Source organism: Panicum virgatum, chromosome 6K (assembly GCF_016808335.1).
Source record: "Panicum virgatum strain AP13 chromosome 6K, P.virgatum_v5, whole genome shotgun sequence".
In the NCBI taxonomy this organism is placed as follows: Eukaryota; Viridiplantae; Streptophyta; class Magnoliopsida; order Poales; family Poaceae; genus Panicum; species Panicum virgatum.
The window spans coordinates 39,848,858-39,874,638 of record NC_053141.1 but is presented as its reverse complement, the minus strand read 5'-3'; the positions used below and the strand labels follow the sequence as shown (position 1 = coordinate 39,874,638).

Sequence of the window (25,781 nt, the reverse complement as noted above, 5' to 3'; positions counted from 1 at the left end):
TGATACCTGAATTTGCTCTAAGAAAGTCGAGAAAGTTTCTTTGGAGAAATTTTTCAGTCTCCCAAGTGGCTTCTTCCTCTGTATGATGATTCCACTGAATTTTGTACATTTTAACTTTCTCCCTTTTAGTACTTCTTTCTTTGGTGTCAAGAATCTTGATTGGATACTCCGTATAGGATAGATCGGATTCAATATCGATATCTTGTGGTTCAAGGATCTCAGTAGGTACCTTGATGCACTTCCGGAGTTGTGATACATGGAAGACATCATGAACGGCGGCCAATTGAGAAGGAAGACGAAGTCGGTAGGCAACGGATCCACAAGTTTCAATAATTTCAAATGGTACGATGTATCGGGGTGCTAATTTCCCTTTAATGCCGAAGCGTTGAACACATCTAGTAGGAGATACTCACAAATATACGAAATCCCCTACCTTGAATTGCAAAGGATCTCTTCTTTTGTCTGCATAACTTTTCTGTCTTGATTGGGCTGCTTTAAGATTAGTCTGGATAACTTTGACTTTCTCCTCTGCCTCAGAGACTAAATCTGGCCCAAAGATTTTGCATTCTCCAGCTTGTGACCAACTCAAAGGAGTTCGACACCTTCGACCGTATAACGCTTCAAATGGTGCCATTTGCAAGCTGGATTGATAACTGTTATTATATGAGAACTCTGCCAGTGCTAAGAACTTATCCCAGTTCTTGCCATATTGAATAGCACATGCCCTCAACATGTCTTCAAGGATTTGATTGATTCGTTCAGTTTGCCCATCTGTTTGTGGATGATAAGCTGAACTACGAATCAATTTTGTTCCAAGGGATTCTTGCAATTGCTCCCAAAAACGTGCAATAAACTGAGCCCCACGATCAGAAATGATCGTCTTTGGAACTCCATGCAAACGGACAATCTGATCAAGATAAATCTCTGCATACCTCTTGGCAGAATAAGTTGTATGCACTGGAATAAAATGAGTGGTCTTGGTGAGTCTATCAACGATTACCCAAACAGAATCATGCTTCTGAGAAGTAGTGGGTAAGCCAACGATAAAATCCATACTGATGTCCTCCCATTTCCAGGATGGAATGGGTAAAGGTTGGAGAGTACCAGCTACTTTCAAGTGACTAGCCTTAACTCTTTGACAGACATCACACTCACAAACATATCTGGCGATCTCTCTTTTCATTCGAGTCCACCAGAAATTTTGTCTAAGATCTTGGTACATCTTGGTACTACCGGGATGAATCGAAAACTTCGATAGATGTGCTTCATCAAGGATTTGCTCTCTAAGCTGATGATCTTTGGGTACAAGTCGAGATTCAAACCATAAAACTCCTCTATGATCCACTTGAAAACATTTGTACTTTGCTTCTCCTTGGGATAACTTTTCTTTGATGATTTTGATACCCTCATCATGTAATTGTGCCATGATGATGCTATCATGAAGTGTAGGCTCAATAGATATATGGTTCAAACTTCCTTGAGGTACCATTTCTATGTTTAATTTCATCATTTCCTGGCATCGAGTTTCATTGAATGGCTCTACAGATAGACAATGGCATTGTGACTTATGGCTGAGTGCATCCGCAACCACATTAGCCTTTCCTGGATGATAGTGCACTTCTAGATCATAATCCTTTATCAACTCTAGCCAGCGTCTTTGCCTCATGTTGAGATCAGATTGAGTGAAGATATTTTTGAGGCTCTTATGGTCAGTGTAAATATTACAATGAGTTCCCATAAGATGATGTCTCCAAAGCTTGAGAGCGTGTATAACAGCTGCTAACTCCAGATCTTGTGTTGGATAGTTCTTCTCATGATTCCGGAGAGCTCTTGATGCATAAGCAATTACTCGGTTGTCTGGCAAAAGCACACAACTAAGTCCCGTACCAGAAGCATCACAATAGACATCAAAAGGTTTGATACTGTCCGGTGTAGCTAGCACTGGAGCAGTAGTGAGTCTATCTTTGAGAGTTTGGAAGGCTTCTTCACATTTGTCATTCCAAACAAATTTCACTCCTTTCTTTAACAACTCCGTCATAGGTTTGGCTATTCTGGAGAAGTCAGGAATGAATCGACGATAATATCCAGCTAAACCAAGAAAACTGCGAATCTGATGGACCAAAGTAGGAGAATTCTAATCCATCACTTCTTGAACTTTAGTTGGATCAACAGATATACCTTCACTAGATATAGTATGACCCAAAAATTTCACACTATCCAGCGAAAATTCACACTTGGAGAATTTGGCATAAAGATGATGATCTCGCAATCGTTGAAGAACGATGCGTAAATGCTGTTCGTGCTCTTCTTCATTCTTGGAGTAGATCAAAATATCATCAATGAATACCACGACGAATTTGTCCAGCTCCGGCATGAAGACTGAATTCATCAAGTACATAAAATATGCTGGGGCGTTGGTAAGACCAAAAGACATAACCATATACTCATAAAGTCCATATCTGGTCGAGAAAGCAGTCTTTGGAATATCACAAGGCTTGATCTTTATTTGGTGGTATCCCGAACGAAGATCGATCTTAGAGAAGACCTTAGCTCCAGCTAACTGATCAAACAGGATATCAATGCGGGGAAGAGGATACTTGTTTTTAATAGTAACTACATTGAGTGGTCGATAATCAACACATAGCCTCAAACTGTTGTCCTTCTTCTTCATAAACAAGGCTGGACATCCCCAGGGTGAAGAACTTGGACGTATAAGCCCTTGTCAAGAAGATCTTGAAGTTGGATTTTCAATTCTGCTAGCTCATTCGGAGGCATACGGTACGACCTCTTAGAAATAGGGGCGGTACCGAGTTGCAGCTCAATAACGAATTCGATGTCTCTATCAGGGGCATTCCAGGTAAATCATCTGGAAATACGTCCACATATTCACACACAACAGGAATATCTTCAATCTTAACTTCTTTTATAGCATAGGCACAAAAGTTGAAGCACTCTCGTTATGGTAGATAGAGTATGGTGTCAAGATGGCAACGGGTAAAATCCTCGCGGATAGTAACTTCACAAACCCGCACCCGCGCGCCCAAACCCGTGCCTGCACCCGCGCCCGCAACCCGCCGCGGGTATAAAATGGTACCCGTACCCGCTATCCGCGGATATCCGCATACCCGCGGGCACGACCGTGTACCCGTGAAATTTTTTTACTAGGAGCTGCAGCAACAGCTTCTTCCCCAGCTGGGCGCCGGTGTCGGGGTCGGGGGAGCGCCGCCCGACGGGGAGCGGCGGCCGGCCAGGAAGCGCCGCCCGGCGGGGAGCAGCGGCCGGCCGAGAAGCACCACTAGACTGGGCTGCGGCGGCCGGCAGGGGCGCGGCCGAGCGGGAGGCTCGAGGTCGAGCAGTACGCCGCCGCCTGCTGGTGCTGCAGAGAGGCTCGAGGCCGAGGAGGGATGAAGGGGGCCCGCCAGCTCGGGATGGCGCAGAGGGTGGCAGAGCGGGCCTCGCCAGCTCGGGAGGGCGCAGGGGGCGGCGGAGGGGGGCTTGCTGGCTCGGCTCGGGAGGGCGCAGGGGCAACGGGGCACAGGTCTCTGGTGGGGGTGGCAGCTGGGAGCGGGGGGATTGGGAATGGGGAGAGAGGGAGAAACGAGTGAAACTGAAACCCTAGATGTTTTTTATACAGAGGTGGTCGGGCCCACATGTCAGCGCGGGTTTGCGGGTTTGCGGGTTCGGATAGCAAATTTTTAAACCCGTTTCAAGATATATGTTGGGTTTAGGATTGTACCCGTGCCCGTGCCCGCGGGTACAAATCCAGACCCGAATCCGCGCCCACCGGGTTTGGTATCCGCGGATTTGCGGATTTTTTGTACCCGTTGCCATCTTGAGTATGGTGGCTCCTTGATGTGGAGAATCTATCTCGATAGCTAGGGAAGAGATATCTAATAGTACTTTATGTTTAGTCATCCAATCCATGCCCAAAATAACATCCATGCCTTCTAAATTCAACAAGATCAAATCTGTCTTTATCAAATTGCTACCCAGCTTAATTGGGACATGTCTAGTGATTTGATTGGAAGCTATCCTCCCACCAGGGGTTGCTATCATAAAAGATCCCTTAGTATCACAAAAGTCCAATCCTATTCTTGCTCCAAATTTGGCGCTTATAAAATTATGAGTTGCACCAGAATCAAATAATATAACTGCGGGTTTATTGTGAATAGAGAAAGTACCCGTCATGACTGGTGCGCCTTCAGGAAGGTCTGCAAGAGTAGTGAAGTTAACTCGCCCTTGCCGAACTTGCACCATTTGCCTTTTGCCCTTGCCCTTGTTGTTGTTCTGGTTGGAGTTCTGCCCTGGATCATTCTTTCTGGGCTGCGAACAATTCTTGGCAAAGTGGGAAGTACTGCCGCAGTTGTAACACCCGGTTTATAAAAGAACATAAACCGAGCAATCATATACGTGCCAGGATCAAGTCACACGTATATACAACAGAATGAACAGTATATCACAGCATATATCACGAATAAGTCATAATAAAACGAAATACGAATGTTATTTACTACATTAATGATAAAAATGTCTGATACAGCGGAAGCGAAGTAGAAAATACGATAAAGCTCTCCGAAGCTGAAGCAGGGCGCCACAGGGACGTCGACTGGGAGACGAACACCTAGAAGTCCTCGTAGTCCTGGTAGCGCTGGACGAACTCCCTCGTGTCGGCAGGAACTGAGCAGCAGTAGCGTAGCCAAGAGGAAAAAGTAGAGAAGAGGCAAGAGTGAGTACACAACTTGTACTCAACAAGTATAACACAAACTATGAGGCTCTAAGGTTGGCTGACTCAACTGCATTAGCTTTTAAGTCTTGGCAAAATTTTAATAAAGCTAATTACTACGAGTTGATGAATTACCATTAACCCAGTTACATAGTAATTAATCAGAATTAATTAAGAAACTACTGAGAACCAAACTAAAACCAAACCACCAAGGTAACCCCGAGAAGCACCTCCCTCGTCGGAAGGAGATAACTCCACTAATCAAAAGGAGGATCTGGGCCGCTCATAACCGTGAGCACGGCTAGTATACCAGTTTTACACTCTGCAGAGGTTGCACATCTTTACCCACAAGTCGTGAGCTACGCCAGAGGTTCATCACACTTCCTTAGGTGAGATGGCTAGCGACTCACTACGAGGCCGTTACAAAGAATCTCGTTGGTAAGGCGTAACCGCGAGAGTTAGGTCAGCGACGATGGGGCCCACCTCACGGGGGTACAAGCACAGGTACGCAAACCAAGCACAGACCAGCCGGAGGAGCAGGGACCATTGAAGCTTACTACTCTTGCCCCGCAGGTAAGTTACTCCAAACCAAAAAGACCTAATTAGTAAGCCAAGTCTATCCCATTCTAGCCTTGTGGTAGCGCTGTTATCCCAGGTTGTCGCTCTATGAACCGGTCCTTATGGAGAGTGGCCAACCAAGCACTAAGCACCGTGCTGGCCCCCTAAACCATGTTTCTACAAAAACCATATTTTAACGAGACGTGAGCCACTCAAGCACGAAGCACAGAGGGCCACTCTCAGAATTAAGTTCAAGTAAACCATTAATCAAATTAATTAAAAAAAGGACCAGAGAGTGTTATAGCGCAGCAACCTAGCACAACTAACCAAAATGCAACCCAAAGGTATATATAAAGGATATAAAGTGGCTAGGAAATCCTTATAGGCATACAGTATTAAAATGCAGTATGAAATTGTAATTAAAGATGATAGGTGGTGTTCATGTTATACTTGCCTTCCTCGTACTGCTCTGGCTGCTGCTCAAACTGCTCCGAAGACGGCTGCTCCGGGTACTGGTACTGGGGCTCCTCAGATGGATCAACGTCTACTCACGAACACATAGCCAAAACAATGCACAATAATAAGCATACAAGCAAATACTAACAAAAACTAAGAAACAGTACATCAATACATAAAAACAGCACACTAAACTAGTCTAAAACTATTCTACGCGTTACAACGATCGCGTGGACATAAAGAACGCTAAAAACAGAGCTAAAACGCATTTTCTAGGCTAAAAACAAGGTTCAAGGGCTTATTTGCGAGAAAAACTAAGTTCCAGGGGGTTTTCTGCAAAAACCGAGGGCTAAAACGTAATTAAACTAAAGATCTAGGGTCCAACGTGCAAAAACTACAACTCTGGACCGCGGGTTCGATTTCTAAGAAGGCCAGGGGCTTAAGCGTTAAAAACAGGACCTATTTGGAAATACTTTTGAATGGCACAGGACTGCGGGTTGAATCTCGGAAAACTAAAGGGCTCTTTAGCAAAAAGTACCGGCCGAACCGGTATCTTTGATTCTGGGCCGTCAGATCGCGATCTGGCGGATCAGATCGGATCGGCCCACATTCTAATCGGGGCCGTTGATTCGGGATCTAGCGGCTCAGGGCGAAAGGGCGAGCGGGGCGGCGGCGCTGCTCGCCGGAGCAGAGCTCCGCGGCGGAGCTTCACCGGAGGAAACAATCCCGACGTTCCCGTGGCCGATTCAGGCCGCGGTTTGGCGCTGGAGCATGCCCGTGGCACGCGTAATCCACCCATGTGGGTTGTGCGGGCCTGCGATGGGTGTAGTGGTGCGCACCGTGAAGGGGGCGGCTCTGCGGCGGCGAGGTTCATCGAAGTTCGCGTAGGCGCGCGTTACCGGCTCGATTTGGGGTGCTACGGAAGCAGGGCACACACGCAGAGCATGGCGCAGCTACTGGAGGCTCTAGCACGGCTATGGCGCAGCGGGACACGGCTCGCCACGGCGAGCTGGCCTGGCGGTACTCCGGCGAGTGGCGCCTCGCGCGGACAGGGGAGCACCGGGGTCTAAGTCGGACTAGAACTCATGCGCAGGCAAGGTAGGGGCACGGGAAAGCTCACCGAGGGGTTGCGGTGGACGGAGCTGCGGCACAGGGTGGTTGCCGGCGAAGTCTGGGCGGTGGTCGCGGGCGGCGCTCGCGGAGAAGGTCGCTGCAGAGGTTGGAGTAGAGTACAGCAGGCCCGGGGAAGCTCCAGAGGTCGAGGCGGAGCCGGTGCTCTCCTTGGACGGGGCCCTGGTGCGGCGGAGTGGCCGAATCCTGGCGGTGCAGAGCGGCGGCACGGCGGAGCTGTGCGGGGCGGTGCGCTAGGGTGGGTGCGGCTGCGGCAGGGCGAGGTGGGGTGCGGGAGAGGGCCAGGGCGCGTTTAAGAAGGGATGGCCGGGGATCTCGGCGTGCGCGCGGGGGAAAGAGATCCCCGGTGATCTCACCGGCCGTTTCGGGCGCGGTTGCGTGGAGCCGGGAAGGGAAGGACTGAGGAGGTCCTGACGGGCGGGGCCGGGCTGTCAGCGGAGGCAGCGGGCGCTGGCAGGTGGGCCGGGGTCGAGGAGCTGGGCGAGAGGCGGGCGCGCTGGCGTGGGCCTGGTGACGCGGCGCTGCGAGCGGGCCGTGGGGAAGTGGGGCAGGTGAGCGCGGGTGGGCGAGCGCGCTGCAGGCGTGGACGCGTGCGTGCTGAGCGGCTAGCTTGCGGAGGGATGGGCCGCGCGCATAGGCTGGGCCGGGTTGGAGGCACTGCGGGAGTGGGCAGGTGCGGAGAAAGGGCTGGGCCCATGCGGGAGAAGGATGGGCTGGGCTGTTGGGGTTCTCGGGCCGGGTTTGGTTAGCTTGTTGGGTTTGGATTCCTTTTCTAATTTCTTTTCCTATTTCTAGTTTTAACTCAAACAAAGTTTGAATTCAAAAACAGTTTTGAATTCAAACCACACTCAATTAATTAAAACTATGCACCAGCATGAATGCAACACAAAAGTTTAAGCCTATGATAAAATTTTAATTACTCATAGAACAAAAATTTAGATTAAATGTAAGTCTAACACAATAAACCTTAGAAATTTAAATAAAGCCAATTAAATTTATTGATAAATGCTGAAATTTAAATTAGGGTGTTACAGCAGTTGAAGCACCGATTGTTACCATTCCCACGATTGAACTGTGGGGCATTTGGCCGTGGGCCAAACTGCTATGGCTACTGCTGCTGAGGCATTGGAGGTCTGAATCCTCCTTGCTGCTGAGGCGGCCTAAAAACAAGCCTGCCCGTTGGGGCATTTCTCTGTGGAGGTCTGGGTGGAGTGTTCTGCACCAGACGATACCTCGGTGGCTGAGCACTCGAGGGTCCCGTTGGTGCCTTACGCTTCTTCTCAGCATGATGTGCAGCAATACAGTCCTCTTAAGTAATGGCCAGATTGACCAGCTCATTGTAAGTGTTTGGATGAACAAGGTTCAGGCGTTCCTTGAGCTTGGTAGTGAGACCACGACGAAAACGATCACGCTTCTTGGCGTTAGTATCAGCATGATGGCCCGCATACTGGCACAGTTGATTGAAAGCCTGTGCATATTGTAGAACAGTGCGGGTTCCTTGATTCAGAGCCAAGAACTCATTTAACTTTCTCTCAATGAGTCCATCAGGGATATGATGTGATCTGAGGGCATTTCGGAATTCCTCCCAAGAGATGATATGTCCAGTTGGCTGCATCGCACAATAATGATCCCACCATATACGTGCAGGACCACGAAGTTGCTGGGTGGCAAAGTGGGCCTTTTTTGCATCAGCACAAGGTACCGCTAGCAGAGCAAACTTGGAATCAATCGTACGGAGCCAAGCATCAGCATCCAAAGGTTCCTCCGTTCGACTGAAAAGTGGAGGTTGGGTACCAAAGAATTCCTGGTAACCCGCGGGTTGTGCATCCCGTCCTCCATGCTGTTAGCGTGGCTGATTTTGTTGCCCTTGGACCAGCTGGCGAAGCAATTCAGTTTGCATGACCATTAATTCAGCCAGATTTGGCGGTGGTGGTGCTGGCTGCTGAGATCCACTGCCAGTCTCACGGCCGAAGCCTTCCGGCGATCCACGAGTATGACCAACCATCTGTAACTATGGAAGATATCCATTAGATACATTTTTCTTGCTCCCAAAATCAATGGTACGTGCAATGATCATACATTGGATATCAAAACAAAATTAGCAGAATTTAACTAGATGCGGTGTAACACAATATGCATAACACATAATTGTTCAACCCACATAACCCAGAATCGGTCAGCTGTTAGATGGCTTCATACTCCGTCGTATTGATACTCAATGCTGAGAGCAAAAGGGTAAAGAAGATAATCTAGCAATTCACTCTTCATCGTTCTATGCTACGCTGCTAATCAACAGAGATCATAGTAGTGATTGGACTAAAAATATAGTCTCACAGACTCAATAGGCTAAAATTTGATGAGCACACATGCCACAAAATTTGCAACATCTTAAGTATTCATCAAACAGCCTAGAAATGCACAAATGAAGAGATTTGGCAAGTAGGAAGATCATGATTTCCAAACTGGTAGTCGCTACTTATTTTACATCCAAAGTAGCCTTTTTCTTACAATCTAGCATCACACACCCTTACCACATATGTTACAACAAGTGGTACTCCTTCCTAGGCTATTTTACAACATCTCCTTCCCTATGTACATATACTACAACAAGAAAAACACAATCTATCTAGGATAAGCCTAAGGTTCCTAGAAGACGTCGAGGTTGCCCACAGAGGAAGCACTGCCGGAAGAAGAGTCGTCCGGCTGAGGGTTAGGCTCAGCAAGTGCGTGCTCTGAATCTAAATCAGAAACTCCCTCAACCTCCTCTGGGTCCTCTTCTGCTGCTGCAGGCTCGGCTGGAACAACTGGTTGCTCCTGGAGCATACCAATATGTGCCATAGCATCATCTAGATCCGCTTGGAGTTCATGCACCTGCCCCTGAAGAAAACCAATCACGGTGTTGCGCTGCTCTATCTCAGCACCATGCTCCATAATCTGATGCTCAAACTGTACAATGGCATGATCTCTTCCTGCAACAGCATCCTGAAGCCCCTGAATCTGAGTATCCCTCAAACGAAGACCTTGCTGGAAAGTCTGGGCCAAGTCTATCTCCTGCTCCATGTGTCGCTGCTGAAGAATCTGATAGTGGGACTGAGCATTCATATACCTGGTCACAGCCTGAATAGTCTCATCCACTACATCTCCAACTAAGTGCCCGAAGTGTGTGGTCCTGAAAAGCCACTCTGCATTGCCAGCATTGACTGCTGGAAACAAACCAATAGAATACGCAGCTACCTCCTCGGGATGGTACTCACAAAAAGTAGTGATAGCTTTGAGAGCTGCTGTCTCAAAAGCGTCCACATGACGGTACCCAATCACCTCAATCTCAATAGGTGGCCACTCCAAGGTGGGGTGCTGAGGAATGGTCATGGTAACTCTGTTCTTCTGAACTCCATCCTCAGAAAACTGGCGTCCCTTGTACCGGGGTGGGTCTGGGTAGTGAAAAATACGGAGTGTATCCCACAGAATCCTCGGAAAGCCCTCCCAGTATAAGCAATCAGTATGAGCACATCCCTCCTCATCCCAAAAGATATGGTGACAGCCCGCCATCTGAATCAAAAAAGATTCAAATGTGAGTAATATGATTATCTCAAGACTTCTCAAATATAACTTTAAGAAGACTGCAGAAAAATGTGATTCTAACTCAAAAGTTTACTAGGCTCAGGAAATAAACAAACCACAATTGGTACTGGTTCATCATTTGAGATTCTATGGAACGAAAAGATCATCAAGACATCAAGATGGAATTATGAATAAAGACATGACTCAAACTCCCTCTCTCAAACCAAGTTTTCATTCAACCCTTTGTTTAACCACACTAAACATATTCATGAAAACAAACTCTAGAGATTCCTTAAGAAGACTCATGTAACATTTTCACATTCTAGGAATCAAAGCAAATATCAACCACATATGCATGGACGTCCTGTTCGTTCCTCAAAAGATAAACAATTGCCAACTATGGTTGGGCTTACGTGGTTAGTACGGTGGCATAACATAGATACGGCTCTCCCTATATAGCTAGTCGATAAATTCTAACCGTTCTTAACTTATCGAATCGCGGTTAGTGTACCTGCAAAAGATTGACAGAACATATATATATATATATATATATATATATATATATATATATATATATATATATATATATATATCCATTGAACCTTTCATGCCAGCACTCATGAAAGCGTTCCCATACATTACCGCTCACTATAGAAGCGGCAGCCATACAATTTCCGCCGTATGGCCAACGTTAACATACGCTACTCAGTGGCGTATTCACAAGTTCCTTTACTCCCAATATAGTCGACCGAGGTCGGTATATTGGCAGCAGCTCAAGTAGGCCACTGGTTGAGCACAACGTTCGGTTCACATCGCCGACGGGAAGGTCAGACTCCCTCAGCTGACCGAGTACACTTTACTTCCAATATAGTCAACTAAAAGTTGGTATATTGGGAGCACCTCAAGTAAGCCACTGCTTGAGGGCAGCGTTCGGCTCGCATCACCGACGGAAAGGTCAGACTCCCTCAGCTGACTGAGGATCCTTACCTTCTTACCTTAACGTAGGTGCGTCGTTACAAAAATTAAGGGTTGCTTGTGAGTATGGTTTGACAAAATGTAAAGTGCTGGAAGTCAGATAACATAAACCATACATAAATAGCCACCTAGTAATTCCCATAAATTCCCTAGGACTTTACGTTCTATGCACAACCCTTAACGAATCCAACGTAGTTTTTAGAAATACCTTGTTGGTCAAATTTTATACGGAAAGTGATTTTTAAGGTTCCAACACCTCTGGTGTACGCTTGTAGCTCTGATACCAGCTGTGGCAGAACCACCTGAATTATCCCGGCTCAAGTGCGCTGGCCATCACCATAAAGGCAACACCGACAAAAACGCACTTCAAACGGAACAATTCTTGGTCTGTCGGGTAACGTCCTGATACAATCACCGGTTCTCGGATCGAACAAGCATACCCCGCACGAAGGCGAGTCCAGAGATATTACAACCACATATTTTACAACACAACCTCAGTAGTGATTACAAACCTGTTCAAAACATTATTACAAAACCAAACTTAGTAAAAATAGTTATACAAGCCATAACTTCAACTTCAGAGTTTGAAAAGCAGCGGAAATAGAACACGACGGCTACAACATGTCACAAAAGTATACCAGGCTAGCCCAAGCACGGTATCACTCGTCAGGGTCATTGCCGGCCGAAGACGTATCCCACTCTACAGACCAGCCAGGAGGCAAAGAGCAGGGCCAAGACAAACTAGCGACCTGGTCCTCAAAACTCATACCTGAAAAAGGGTTTCAATAGCAAGGCAGAGTATTCTAATACTCAGCAAGACTTAATCGTCAACGGGTATACGTAGCCCACCTAACTAGACTATGCAGGGTTTTGTGAGGCTCTGGTTTTCCTTTTTGCTGAAAAGCAATAAAGAGTAGGTCCTTACTTTCAAATTTTAGCTTCCAAGATTCTAGTTGATTAACCATTATATGTAAGCAACTACTTCTCAACCATGGTAGATCTTTAAGCAAACATCAAAATTGAATATCATAATGTTGCCCTTATTACTCTGTGTGGCAAAGGGATCAAGCAGTCCCAAACTGTGAGAAGCAGACGATTCGGATCGAATTTGTTAACCTGACCAGGCAGACCTAACACACACGTTTGGAACACCGTCGGGTCGTTCCCAAACAACCGTTTACCTTTCTTTCCGGCTTGTGGATAGGGTCACTCTCCCCGACTACAGGGCTCCAAGGTCCAACCTTGTCCCTCGAAGTCGCAGTGTTGCGCAACATAAAAATAAAACCTATCCCTAAGAGAGAGTGAAAGGTATATCCACTCTCCGGTCCAATCGGCTACTAGGCTTACCGCGTACCATATTTACGGCATGTGGCTAGTACGTTGAAAATCTTAACCACTGCTACCACACACTGCGACCTTAGCAAGTTCATCAACATAGACGGGGTCTCACAAAATGTCATGATATCGAACACAACCCCGTCCGTCGTCCTTATATTGATAACAGAAAGTAAACAAGCAATTCCTATAGAGCTCGTGAGTGACAGGCAATCACTCCACTTTTACCGGTCTTATAAGCTTAGCAATTATTCGAACTCAGGTCTAGTGTTCAGTACATAGGTTCCTAGGATCATGCATCTAGGGTTTCAATTCAAATCCTAAGAACTGTAAATGCACAAGTAAGGAATAACAGTAAATGATAATAATTTGAAATATAGGTTATGTCCGGGGTTTGCCTTCTCGATAGTCACTAACTATTTCAGCCCTGGGCTCTTCCGAACTTTGGTCCGGGGCTTCAGTTAGTACAGCAGTGTTGACTTGAGCTTCGAGATCACCTCCTTCGGAATCCGGGATCAACTCGTACGTTCCGTCCGATAGAGCAGTCGTATCTATATGTAATGCAAGAACAATATTATAAACACACTCATATCACGATAAAGTTATAGTCTACAAATAGCAAACAATCATATTACATGGGCAATTGTTTATAGAGTAGATAACTAACATTTCTAACTACCCAAGGCATCATGATCAACAGCACAAAAGAACTATACTAACTTCACCAAGCAAAAAGAAGTGATTTCCTATAACAAGTAAAATATGGTTTGCTAATAAATCAACCACTCAGTATTCAAACAGTAAGAAATTCAGCAAAAATTACATCAAACAGAAGGTAAACAGAGTGATCTATCCTGTAAAAATTATGCCAACTCATGCAGCCATTTAATCAGGATAAAACAATTATTCAGATAGCACCTAGATGAAGATTGAATTCTACAGAACAAACCACAACACTTATGAAGCTAAAAATGTTTAATAATAGACTTCATATGATTATGAACACCTCATAATAGACTTTCGTTTTGGGCGAAAGTTGATTTGAGGTTCGGATCATCGAGAAAAATGGGGTCGAACACGGCTAAAATGAAAGTTACTATGCGAACTCGATTAGCGCTAATGACGGTGATTAGCCTTGATTAGCGATTAAGCATGATATTAGCGTAAAAAAAATTAACACCGGGGTGTTACAATGACATCCTTGTATGGTGGAGTTGGCGCTCCGTCTCGTCCCTGTCCTGACGGTCAGCGCGCCTCCCGTTGCACACTGCTGTAGTCATGATTCGTACATGGGAGTGGTTGCCATCGTGGGCGGTTATGCCTTCTATCGTCCGACATGACAGCTCGGTGGCGGACCCTCCCTTGACTAGGGGGCGTCCCCCTCCGGCTTGGGGTCTAACGGCCGCCACATGGCGGTGCGGGCCCCTTCCCAAGCCAAGCAGAGTGGGTTTACTCCCGCGGGGGTCGGGCGAGGCGGAGTTCCCTCTGCAGGAGTCAGGTGAGGTGGTCATCCCTCGTAGAGGTCGGGCAAGGCCGCTTGCCAACGAGTCTGTGGGCTAGTTCTTTTAGTTGGGCCGTCTGTTGACTTGGTCTGGTATTCGCTACCTTGCCCTAGGTTTTTGGGTCGCTAACAGGGATTAAGTCAGTAATTGGTGGTTTAGCAGCACCAGTTACTTTTATCCTCATCACCAACATTCCATCATCATGATTGTTTAACTAGCATGGTACGAAACTGTTGTTTCAACAAAAATTCTAGACTAGTGTTGCTTCTTGTTCTAGTTTAAATTTAAATTAGTCCCAATTCATATCCTCTTTGGGACATTAGATCCTTTCAACCTGTTTCATAATATTACATCTTGAGTTTGTCAAATAAAAACAAGCACTACTACAGAAATAGGTCATTGCAAAGGGGTTTCACCGGAGATAGGTTCTCACAGTTGTGCCCATGGGAACCAGCGGTGAAAACAACTATCACCTCTATCTTGTATATGTAGTATGGACCGGTGGTAGTAGGTGGGTTTTACGGCTGGGTCTATTTACGATCGAGCGGTGAGACGATGAAAACCCATCAACTGCACACATATATTTATAAGTTTTTAATATGAAGTTGGATGAATATAAACTTGTATATGTTAATAAAAATTGGAGTAAGTGGATCTTGCCACAGAATTGAGAGAGGACTGACAAGAGAGCTAAATTTGTATATGTTAATAAAAATTGGACTAAGTGGAGTAAAATTCAACGATGCTTGTGACTTGGGAGGGAGAGACAAATCACGACTCGTTGAGCAATGAGGGGAGCTACCGCGCTAGGAGCATGGTGAGTGCTCGCGCTAATCATTTCGGCTTTGTCTCTACGCCGTGTGTTGCAGTGTGGTTGATTCTAAAGGGCTTTTCCTGCGAAGTGATTTTACCTTAGCATCTTTGGATGGGGGTGAGCAGGAGGAACAGGGGAGCAAGATGCTGGTAAATAGGGCTCGAGGATTTTGGCACGTGGAGAGAAGAACGAGTCACGTACCAACAATGAAATATGTGAGTATCCTCCATTGCAAGTATTAACAAGTAGTAAATCAATAAGAGACCAACAGGTTCACAATATTAACATGGCACTTAATAATCTCTTAACCATTAAAATGGCATATGCGAAGATAAAATATCTTCAATGTTTGCCAACTAGTTTGTAGCTTGTAATGTAAAGAGGCATGATCATGAAGACATAAAACACTTAAAGTCACATAATAGTCTTATATAGAAGTTCAAATGGATCAAACACAGTGACATAAAAGAGGACCATACATGGTCACGATAGTCACACAATAGTCTTACATAAGTTTAAACGGGTTGGAAGCAAATGATGATATAAAGGGGACCATATATGGTCAAATCCAAAATAATGATTGCTGCTAGATAACGAGAAATATAACTCTATAGGCGAGTTATATTATTTTGTCTTTATTCATCGCCCTTGTCAGCTCATCAAATGTAGCTCAGAAGGCGAGATACATTGTCAACTTTGATGGGCTTGATGATATAGTCCTTTGCACCTCCATCAAGGCACCTTCATACAAAATAGGAACATAGAACAAATTGAATAGTTAGGTAAAATTATGTGAAAATAATACATGAGTTGACAATCTATCTATTTACTCACATTTTAATCCTTTCAGGGATGTCATCAGTGCATGTAATCACCACAGGCAGATGGTTAAGCTTGGGTGATTTCTATTTAGGAAAAAAATTACTTAATTATTAGTACATGGGAGCAAAACATTCAACACAACGTTTGATGAAATTAGAACTATTTTCCGTAAAAGGAACCTACCTTGACCTCAACCAGAAGATCATATCCAGTCATATCAGGCATACAATAATCCGTGAGAATCAATTGCACATCATGTTCCTATATTCAAGTGCATATAGACAAATATTTAGTAAATAATCAAATAAACTAAAATAAGTAAGGATATTATTATGAATAGCAACTTATAAACTATATACATATACCATATCCAAGAACTTCAAGGCTTCCTTAGGACCTTCCACTGCGGTCACTGGAAAATTCCCAAGAATAATAACAAGAAACATATCAAACATGGAACAGCTTAGGCAAAGATAAAAATATTAACGATGGATAACTGCATCTATGTGACATGGGACACTTAAAAAATATTCAAGTGCAAAGATAAAAATTGATGGATTTTATATATTTAAAAGATGGCCAAAATTAATGTCCACTGTAACTCAAGGTGTATCTAATTGAAAACAATGACACTACACAAGAACATAAGTGCATCTATGTGGCATGGGAAGTCGGTGGTACATACCATAATTCTCCACTTATGAATAGGAATGAAGCTTAGAACTAAATACTTACAAAACAATACATCTAAAAGACTGATTGTAGAATGTAAATGGAAATTCATATTAGTTATTTCACCTCGAACGTTAAAGCTCTTTAAAAGCCTCGATGCAACGAGACGGTCAACACAAGAGTCCTCAACCAAGAGAACATGAGGACTGGCCATCATACTCTTTGCTTTCAGGTCGACCCTGCTACCTTTGGTGTAAGATAGTTTGTATTGTGTTGTTGTGGAGGTGAAGCCACGATGGACCTATTTATATAGCAATGTCTGGTTGTACTGGCTACATCCTCAGGATAAATGAAGAAAGAATAAACAACTTTCCGCTATACTAACTATCCTTAAGATACAACATCATTGATTTGATATATCAACAATATCTTTAGACTAAGAATCAACAACTTATACTAACAATTTCTCTAAACCCAGAGTAGTGTGCCAACAGTAACAATATCCTGAAGATATAGAAACAACGAATAATACTAGGACGGCAACTATTATATGTTGCAAGACGACAAGTGAGCTTATCTTTAAGATATATATAGAATATATCCGCAATGAACGTATCTGTAGGATATAGAATTTATCCGCAATGAACATATCCGTATGATATGGACTCTATCCACAATGAACGTATCCGTAAGATATAGACTATATCCGCAATGAATGTATCCGAAAGATATGGTAATATATCTACAATGAACTTCCTCTTACTTTTGACTATAATGCCTTAAGGAAGTATCAATACATGAACGTTGTGTGTTGTATAGATGCGCTGATGAAGCAATTGAAGACCTTGGCCCTAGAATTCAATGTTGAGGTGTATATTTTGGGTCTGGGTAGATCCTGTAAGAATTTAGGCCTCAAGTTATGTGGTAAATTTTGATGATTAATTAATTAGATCCGTACTGTATGTTCTGAATGACAATCAAAATCTTAGATCACAATATGCTAATGGTCTATACAACAGGTATAATACCAAATAGGAAGACAAATACTGAACACAACATAATACGCATGATACCGTGGGAGCTTCCAAAGAGAAGATTTGTATAAGGTTTGTAGCCCGGTATTCTAGATATGGAGAAGAGGAATTCTTAGTGAGCACTTGAGTCTTGGTAGCAAAAGGGGGAGAAAAAACCCCTTTGTAAGCTACAACATGGATTAAGTAAGAATGCCAACTCCTTTATACATTCTAAATAAACAAGTGTATTTGGATCCTTTCTTGTAACTTTGAGAATTTACTAGCGCCTCCTGGAGGGCACGCACCACTAGGGCCGTGAGGGCGCCGGTCGTGTATCCGGAATCGACGAACGTGACGACAAAGCTCGACGCTGGGAGGTCGAGCTTCTTGCCCGGACCTAGACGCCGATCATGGGAAGGAAGTAGAAGATGTTGCTGCTGGTCCGATTGTTGAGAAAGGAAGTGGTTTGGATCGGCCCCGTGATCCTGTACCTGGACAGGTCGGCCATGGCGCCGAAGAACATGTGGCCGCTCTTACGGTTGGTGTAAGGGGAAAGGCAGTAGGAGAACCTTGGTGTCTGCAACTTTTTTTTTTTGAGAATACACAGTATAACTCAGACTCTCACAACGCACGCACACTCACATCCCTATAAATACACGTACACAAACCCTATCCTTATGAGCATCTTCGAAGACTGAGCCGGCAAATCCTCACAATTGGCGAAGTCACCACAGGCGTCTCGCTGCGTCATGAAGGATAGCCTGTCCGGGCTGAGTCCTAGGAAGCCGGAGGCGTTGAACCTCCCGCACCCAAAGTTGAGGCCTAGTGGGGGGTATGTGGGCCGCCGGTGGGGAGGGAAGTTGGGCTGGTGGGATTTTTTTGCCTAAAATAGAGATAAGTAATCTGATTTTGCTATATATTTTTGTTTATTTGAGTTTTATACATAGGATACACTGTATACAATTTTTTGTTCAAAACAAATTGGTATTCAACTATATACCATTGAATTTAATGGGGCCCACCCCTGCGTATGGGTGGTTGCATGTACAACTGATTCTATTAGTTTGTATAGAACAACATGGTGATCATTTGGTGCTTCCATGGCTATTGAAATAGCAAATGGTTTGGGGTTGAGCAGTGCTTATAGTTGTGAAATGCACTACTACAAAAAACATTTACCGAGGCGGGCAAAAACAGTTTTCCGAGGCGGGCGGCCCAAACGCCTCAGATCTACTGTCACGGTTAATCGTAGATTTACGGAGGCAGGCGGGTGACCGCCTCGGTTAATAAAATAAAAAAAATAAAAAAGGGAAACCTGTGGATGAGCCCGCCGAGCCCATCCACGGGGAGGCCGCCGCCACTCGCGCTGCCGCCGGGAAGCGCAGATCCGCCGTCGGTGGGACCGGATCCGCCGCCGAGAAGCCCAAATCCACCACCGGCGGGGCCGGATCCGGCCTGCAGCGGTCCGCCGGGGGAGGAGGGCGAGGTCTGCCGCCGCCGGGGCCTAGCCTCTACGCCGCCAGCGGAGGAGGGTGAGGTCCGCCGCCGCTACACCGTTGCCAGGGAGGGCCTCCTCCGCCGCTGCTCGGCCGGATCCGCCGCGCCCCCTCCACAATGAGGGCTGAGTCCGCGCTGTAGGAGGTCGGCAGTGGCAGATCCAGCCCCGTCCCGCCATGCGCCCTCCACTCCAAGGCTTGGGGCCATGCCGAGAAGGCCGCCCCGGCGGCCCCCCTCCACGCCGAGGGCTGCTGCCGCACCGGAGGAGGCCGCCGCCGGCGGATCCGGCCGCCCCGTCCACACAGGGGCGCTGCGCCGGCGGGTCCAGGCCATGCTGCGGGGGGGGGGGGGGGGGGAGAGGAGTGGAGGCGGTGAATGAGGGAGGACGAGAGACCTAGGGTTTTATTTGTTTTATACTCTTTTTCAGCGATTGGGCTCATATGGGCCGCGTGTGGGCTAGATCTATTAACCGAGGCGGACCATTGTAAGGTGACCGCCTCTTAAAATAGGACTATTAACCGAGGCGGTTACTTTAAAGTTGCCCGCCTCGGTTAATTTATTTTGCGAGGCGGTTTTTTCTGACCGCCTCGGTTAATAAAGAATTACCGCCTCGGTTAATAGAAGGCATTAACCGAGGCGGTTTTTTAATGTGCCCGCCTCCGAGGCAATTTTAAAGCGCCTCGGTTAATGAAATTTTGTAGTAGTGATGTGTGGCCTCTTCCTCTTATATCCCTATTGACGGAGTAGTGTAAACAACATAGGCATTATATAATTCTAGACAATATTAAAATATATCTCAGATAGGAAAGCATGCACCTCTTGTTAAAGTTTATATGCATGACTCTTTCATATTCTTATGTGTGCATGTATGATGCTTGGTTGTGTGTAATTGATCGGGCAGTTGTTTCTTCACATGTAATTAATTGGCGTCAGACTTGGTGGTGTAACTGATTTTGATGCGGTGTTGGTTAGGATGTCCTCATCACCGTCAATATATAGTTCAGCACAAGATGATTGCCCTTTATTGTTGTCTTCGCTATCCTGTACCAATAAATTAAATTTCATCATGTGGCTAGTGTCAGCTTTGTTACTTTTTTTTTTCTAGTGACAAAAGATGGGATGGACGATTGACAGCAGGATCGAAAGATCTAATAGAATGGTGCAAGACCAAGTTTGAAAGGTATGATGATCAACTTACTGAATGGTTAAAAAAAATAAGCTTGAAAGGGTTAATCAGACTTTTTTTTGTATCAAGTAGTACCACAAACGATTGCCACTGAGAACTCAAATTCCAATATTTGTGGAAGGTATTCCGCTACTAGGCTTTTGGATTTACTTGGCAATGGGTCTATGATAATAAAATGTGCCAAATTATGTGTCGGTGAGGGGACACATTCACATACCAGTCTACAAGATGGTTCCATTAAGCACTTGATGTATTTGACAAATAGAAGAGTATAAGGTACCATCTTATGAATTATGATGGACAAGAGGAGAGCTTCAACCATTAATGCAGCATAATAATCAAACAAGTATTTCTATTTAAATTAATTGTTTATGTGGAATACCCCGAGGTAAGGAGCAAGAAACCACATGACCACTACATTTCCTTAACCTTCCCACTAAGTTAATGGGTATAGGTAATAATCTTGTCTTGAACTTTTCTGAGGTACATCACTGCAGTGCTATGTAGAGTACTAGTGAACTCCTCGAATTGAGCACGTTTGCACCTCCCAATTTTCTGAATCAAACTTCTATGTAGAACGAATTTGCCAGGTTTGAAGTCCAATTGAGCACGTATTTGAGCTAGCTTTATTTGAACATCTTCTCTTCTCTTCTCTTCCATATCCTCTCATTTACACGAAAACAAAATTGTTGAGTGAGATTTCTTCTCCAAAAATAGCATACAAAAATAGCTGTGAGGGCGCCGGTCGTGTACCCCGCAGCTTCCCACACGCAAGAGCGGAGGTCCTCCTCAGGGCGCGGTCGTGGCGGAGCTCGCCGGCTGCCCTACCGTCGGTGGGCCGCCACTCCCCGCAGGTTCCCCCACGAAGGCCGACGGAGGAGTTCCAAGCGGTGTCCATGGCAGTCAGCTCCTGGAGGTTGAAGATGACCGAAAGGTTGAAGATGACCGAAAGCTGTGGCGAGCATCGGGTAGTCATGTTGCAATATGTATCTTATGATGTTGCAGTAAAGATTTTTGGAATGTTGCATGTGCTTCATGTAGATATTGCAAAAGTAGATCTAGAAGTTGCGTTGTTGCATTTGTTGCAAGTGTTTTATCTAAATGTTCCGCGTTCAACGAGAGAAGGGTTCCTCGATGAACGAGGTTGGTTAATTGCCGTTATCCCCGGGGGATGATTGCGGATAGATTCTTATGGCACTTCCTAAGCTAGGCAATCGGCAAGGTCGAAACTTATGTCCCATGCAACATGAAACAGATGTTGCGGTGGGTTTTTTCATCATCATCAAAGGATGGCTAACAAGTTTTATCAATATTTTTTGATGTTGCAAATGATGATTTTCTGTGTTGCAGATGTTTTTCTTCTATGTTGCGAATGTTATTATTTAATTTGATGTTGGGTCGGACCTACGGAGCGTTCAATGGGAAAAGTTTTCATCGGACATCCAAGACACTAGTAAGCCCGTTATTTCTTTTTTGACTGTAACTTACACTATATATAGTAGAGCAGATAGTAACTCTTCGTTCTGTGCTCTGCTCCATCCCAATGCAGAGCAGCAGAGGCTCATGTTCATGTAGGTCACGACTCAGATCTGGTCACACTGAGTGGGCGCGAAGGAGAACTTCTGGTTCTGCACGTCGAAGAGCACGTGCATGTTCTGCTGCTGGAAGTTGCCGATGACCGGCTGCGAATCCACCCCGATCACCAGGCACATCTCCCCGGGGCTCGGCTCGGCGAGGTAGCTCTCCCGAGGCAGCACCATCGCGGCGCCGCCCTCGAAGTGGTACACCAGCGGCGGCGCCGGCACCGCCGTCATGGGCACGCCGCGCGGCAGCTGGAAGCAGAAGTCGTAGTCCGGGTCGGAGGAGCCCCTCCGCGGCAGCTTCAGGGCATCCACCAGCGCCTCCTCGAGGGCGCGCAGCGCTGGAGCCGTGAGGGCGCCGGTCGTGTAGCCGGAGTCGACGAACGTGCCGGCGAAGCTCGACGCCGGGACGTCGAGCTTCTTGCCCCCGACCGAGACGCCGATCAGGGGCAGGAAGTAGTAGGTGTTGCTGCCGATCCGGTTGTTGAGAAAGGAAGTGGTCTGTATCGGCCCCGTGGTCCTGTACCTGGACAGGTCGGCCATGGCGCCGAAGAACATGTGACCGCTCTTACGGTCGGTGTAAGGGGAGAGGCAGTAGGAGAACCTTGGTATCTGCAGCTGCGTCACGAAGGAGAGCCTGTCCGGGCTGAGCCCGAGGAAGCCGGAGGCGTTGAAGATGTCGGCCTTCAAGAACCTCCCCCCGCACCCGAAGTTGAGGGTGGCCGGGACCTTGTGGTGCGCGCCGAACGTGAAGACCTCGGAGGCGAGTTCGCCGTAGGTCTGGCCTCTGCCGTAGGCGTAGGTGTAGAGGCACCGGTTCCTGGAGCAGTTCTTGGACTGGAACTCGCCCTCCCGGCACAGCTTGCCGTCGCAGGGGACGGCGGCGAAGGAGGACGACTTGCCCGGGTCGTAGAGAGGGTCGGTCGGCGTGGCGCCGCCGCCCACCAGCTTGCAGAAAACCCAGACGAGGTCGCTGCCCGTGTCGTGGACGAGCGTGTGCCACTGCGGCGGAGTGCCGACGCCGACGGTCAGGGTGTAGAAGGACCTGCCGGCGGGCGTGACCGGCACGTCCGGTGCGGAGGTGCCGCCGCCGCGCCCGCCGCACGCATTGGCCAGCCTAGCGGCGGTCCAAGCGCGCCGGACCTTGCTCGTGCTGGCGGCCTCGCGGACCATTTCGTACCTGGAAAGCGGGCTTCCGGCGTAGGGGTGGTTGAGCTCGGCGCGGAGGTCAAAGGAGGCAGTCCCTGTAGCGGCCATGGAGGCGAGGACGGTCACGAGGAGCAAGATGAAAGAACGTAGAGCAGCCATGCCTTGGAATTATTAGATTTTGCTACTCCTCGTGGCCTCGTGGGCACTTAGCTTGCACGCACGATCGTTTTTTTTCTAATTTGTGCTCACACGTGTGGCGACCATTGTTCTGGTGCTTGTAATGGCGGTGGAGTACATGGCGTTTTATAGGCGTCTGATCTGGCCGTGGGAAGCCGCTTGCGATCGAGTCAGCGACATCGTCGTACAATAATGAAGACCTTAGCTTTATGCAGAAATGAGAGCTTCTATCGGAGCAGATGCACCACTGGTGCTTGGATTCAGCCCACAAAATTTGGGGGTGCTTGTCCACCTCATCCTCACTTTTTTTTCTTCTTCCTCTCCTTGATTCATGTTGAAAATTTGCTGGGGGCTTAGAGAGGATCCATGAGCACTAGGCCGGTAGGGGGGCTGGATCCCCCCTAGCGCTTAGCTTTATTATACTCTATCTATGTCAACTTTGTTTCTTAGTCCTAGTTCATAGGTCTCCACTCTCCCAACATCATCAAAACCCTATAGCTCAATCTGCTAATGGTCTAAGACCCAAACCAAAACCGCACCAGACCAATTGCTTAGATGCTCGTGGATAAAACCACACCACACTCATCTGGTTACTTCAAAAACCGAACCAAACTAAACTGTATGGGTTTTCAAACCAGCAGCCGCGACGAATCAGGCCGGTGTGGTTCGGTTTTGGTTCCCTCCAGTGCCTGTAGCTACTGGAGTTCGAGCTGCTCGTCGAAGGTCGATTTGGAGGCCAGGGAGGTTGAGCTGCTCGACGGAGGTCAAATCGGAGCGTCGGAGGTCGAGCTGCTTGCCAGAGGTCGTCGATTCGCAGCTTCCTGCCGCATCGCCATTGACCCCTCTACCTGCATGCTCGATGAGCAGTCGTGCACCTCCTGGAGCTCGCCCTCCTCTCCTTTCTCTGTTGCGGCCTCCTGCGTAGTCCAACATGAGGAGGAGACGGGAGCTGATTGAGGAGCGGACGTTCAAGACATGAATCGGAGTGGAGTCGTCAGAGCTATAGCAGATGGGACTCATGGGAGCGATGGGAGAGCGAAGGCTGCTCCTGCCTGGAGGTTGAAGATGAAGGACGGCCGCAGGATCTTCATCCAACGGCTGCAAATTCGAGTATGGTCGGTATCTACATATTCCATTTAAGATTCCATTCCAAACCGAATCAATCCGTTATAGCAGCTAAACCAGACCAAACCAGACTGGTAGACACCTTACCCTATTTGCCACCGAACCAAATGAGCCCAAGTAGCAAAACCAAACCATTAAAACTGGTCTTAGCCCAAACCATTAGCAGCTTGACCTATAGCTTATGATCATGCATGTTGGTAGTGGAGCACCGGAGCTCAGCTGATGAAGAAGTGATCTAGTTTACGACAACACTAAGAGGGGAAGTCCACTCCACTGCAGGGTGACAGCAGCCTGCTACACCCATATATCAGAATCACCATATTCTTTTTTTTTTGCGGGTAGAATCACCATATTCAGCTGAATGAAAAATGAAATTGAACGTGGCTTCAGAGGCATTTAATTTGGCAGACACAGATGACTACAAATTTCCCGGTACATGAATAAATCATGAGCTAAGTTAGTAGGAAACATATCAGATGTAAACCAACCTCTCCGTGCAAGTTAGTAAAGTTACACTCACTTGCCAAAGAGCATATATATATAATCTATTTGGGACCATTAGTAGTGCGAAACGGCAAACAGTTTTGTGCTAAGGTGGTGGGGAGGTAACACCAAAAGGAAACATTATTAAAGGTTGACATGTACATTATTGGAATTCCACATTATTTGTCCAGTGGACACCGCTTTATTCTTGATCTCTTTCAGGTCTGCTATATATGGTGGACTGCGAATAAAAGTTTCTGACGCGACTTCTCTGTATTCTTTCAAACATGCATTGTGCAGGGTATAAGACATCTGAGGATTCGCCCTGTCGCTGTGTATCATATTGTCCAAGAATATGTTTCTGAACCTAAAGAACGAATGTGCCATGATTATTTGGGACCATTTGGTACGATGATCTACTGTCGGATGCTCATACGTGCAAATCCCAATGGTCCTAGAACTGTTACATCTCATAGGCTAATTCCGCGAGTGTAGTAGTGTACTAAACTGATACGTAGAAATTAAACAACGCTTATATTACAATGCAGTGTATCATATTGTTGTTTCCTCGAACACTAAAGAATTAGTTGCTCTCGGTGCTTCTATTTATGAGTGGATCCAAAATCCAAAATGTGAAAAATGATCGGATTATATTATACTGATGATTACAACACTCGAACATAAAAGCAAGTTCATAGGTTATTAAGAAGTCGAAAGTAAATCTATGCAACGGAATATTATTCACTTTCCTCGTCGGTGGAAACGTGGAGTCTATGAAAGATTAAACAAAGCCGAGTATATATCTTTGGTCTTGAAGAGTCTGGCCAATCCAATTATATGTGTAAAATGTGCTGCGAATTAAATGCTTTTGCTGCCTGTCCAAGAAGAACACGAAGCTTGGCCTTAATAGTTGTACAAGTCAACATGTTAATAAGCTCGCTGGCAAGGGCAACATGGTTAAAATAAACCAGAAAGGATTCCTACGAGTTTCGAGATTCTGAGAATTTGAAAAGAGCATGCTT

The 25,781-nt window shown here is 46.3% G+C and overlaps 2 protein-coding genes across 2 annotated transcripts; both read right to left on the bottom strand.

Annotated features, from left to right (window-relative positions):
- Positions 1 to 15,714: 15,714 nt before the first annotated feature.
- LOC120639227 (two-component response regulator ORR12-like) lies at positions 15,715 to 16,763 on the bottom strand. The gene is made up of 5 exons (XM_039915213.1): positions 16,676 to 16,763; positions 16,243 to 16,289; positions 16,061 to 16,138; positions 15,890 to 15,960; positions 15,715 to 15,796 (listed from the first exon to the last, which is right to left on the bottom strand). Exons 1-5 carry the CDS (start codon positions 16,761 to 16,763, stop codon positions 15,715 to 15,717), a joined length of 366 nt encoding a protein of 121 aa, XP_039771147.1.
- Positions 16,764 to 21,666: 4,903 nt separating this feature from the next.
- On the bottom strand, positions 21,667 to 23,265 carry LOC120712606 (aspartic proteinase nepenthesin-1-like). The gene has a single exon (XM_039998435.1). The coding sequence runs from the start codon at positions 23,131 to 23,133 to the stop codon at positions 21,829 to 21,831; it is 1,305 nt and encodes a 434-aa protein (XP_039854369.1). The 5' UTR covers positions 23,134 to 23,265; the 3' UTR covers positions 21,667 to 21,828.
- Positions 23,266 to 25,781: the final 2,516 nt, after the last annotated feature.

What these genes read in the sequence shown, in the direction of transcription:
- LOC120639227 (XM_039915213.1), bottom strand. Translation starts at nt 16,763, where the DNA reads ATGGCCAGTCCTCATGTTCTCTTGGTTGAGGACTCTTGTGTTGACCGT. An exon ending in AAAGAGCTTTAACGTTCGAG is followed by an intron (nt 16,290 to 16,675) that starts GTGAAATAACTA and finishes GGAATTTTCCAG; the next exon opens with TGACCGCAGTGGAAGGTCCT. An exon ending in ATCCCTGAAAGGATTAAAAT is followed by an intron (nt 15,797 to 15,889) that starts GTGAGTAAATAG and finishes TTTTGTATGAAG; the next exon opens with GTGCCTTGATGGAGGTGCAA.
- LOC120712606 (XM_039998435.1), bottom strand. Translation starts at nt 23,133, where the DNA reads ATGGCTGCTCTACGTTCTTTCATCTTGCTCCTCGTGACCGTCCTCGCC.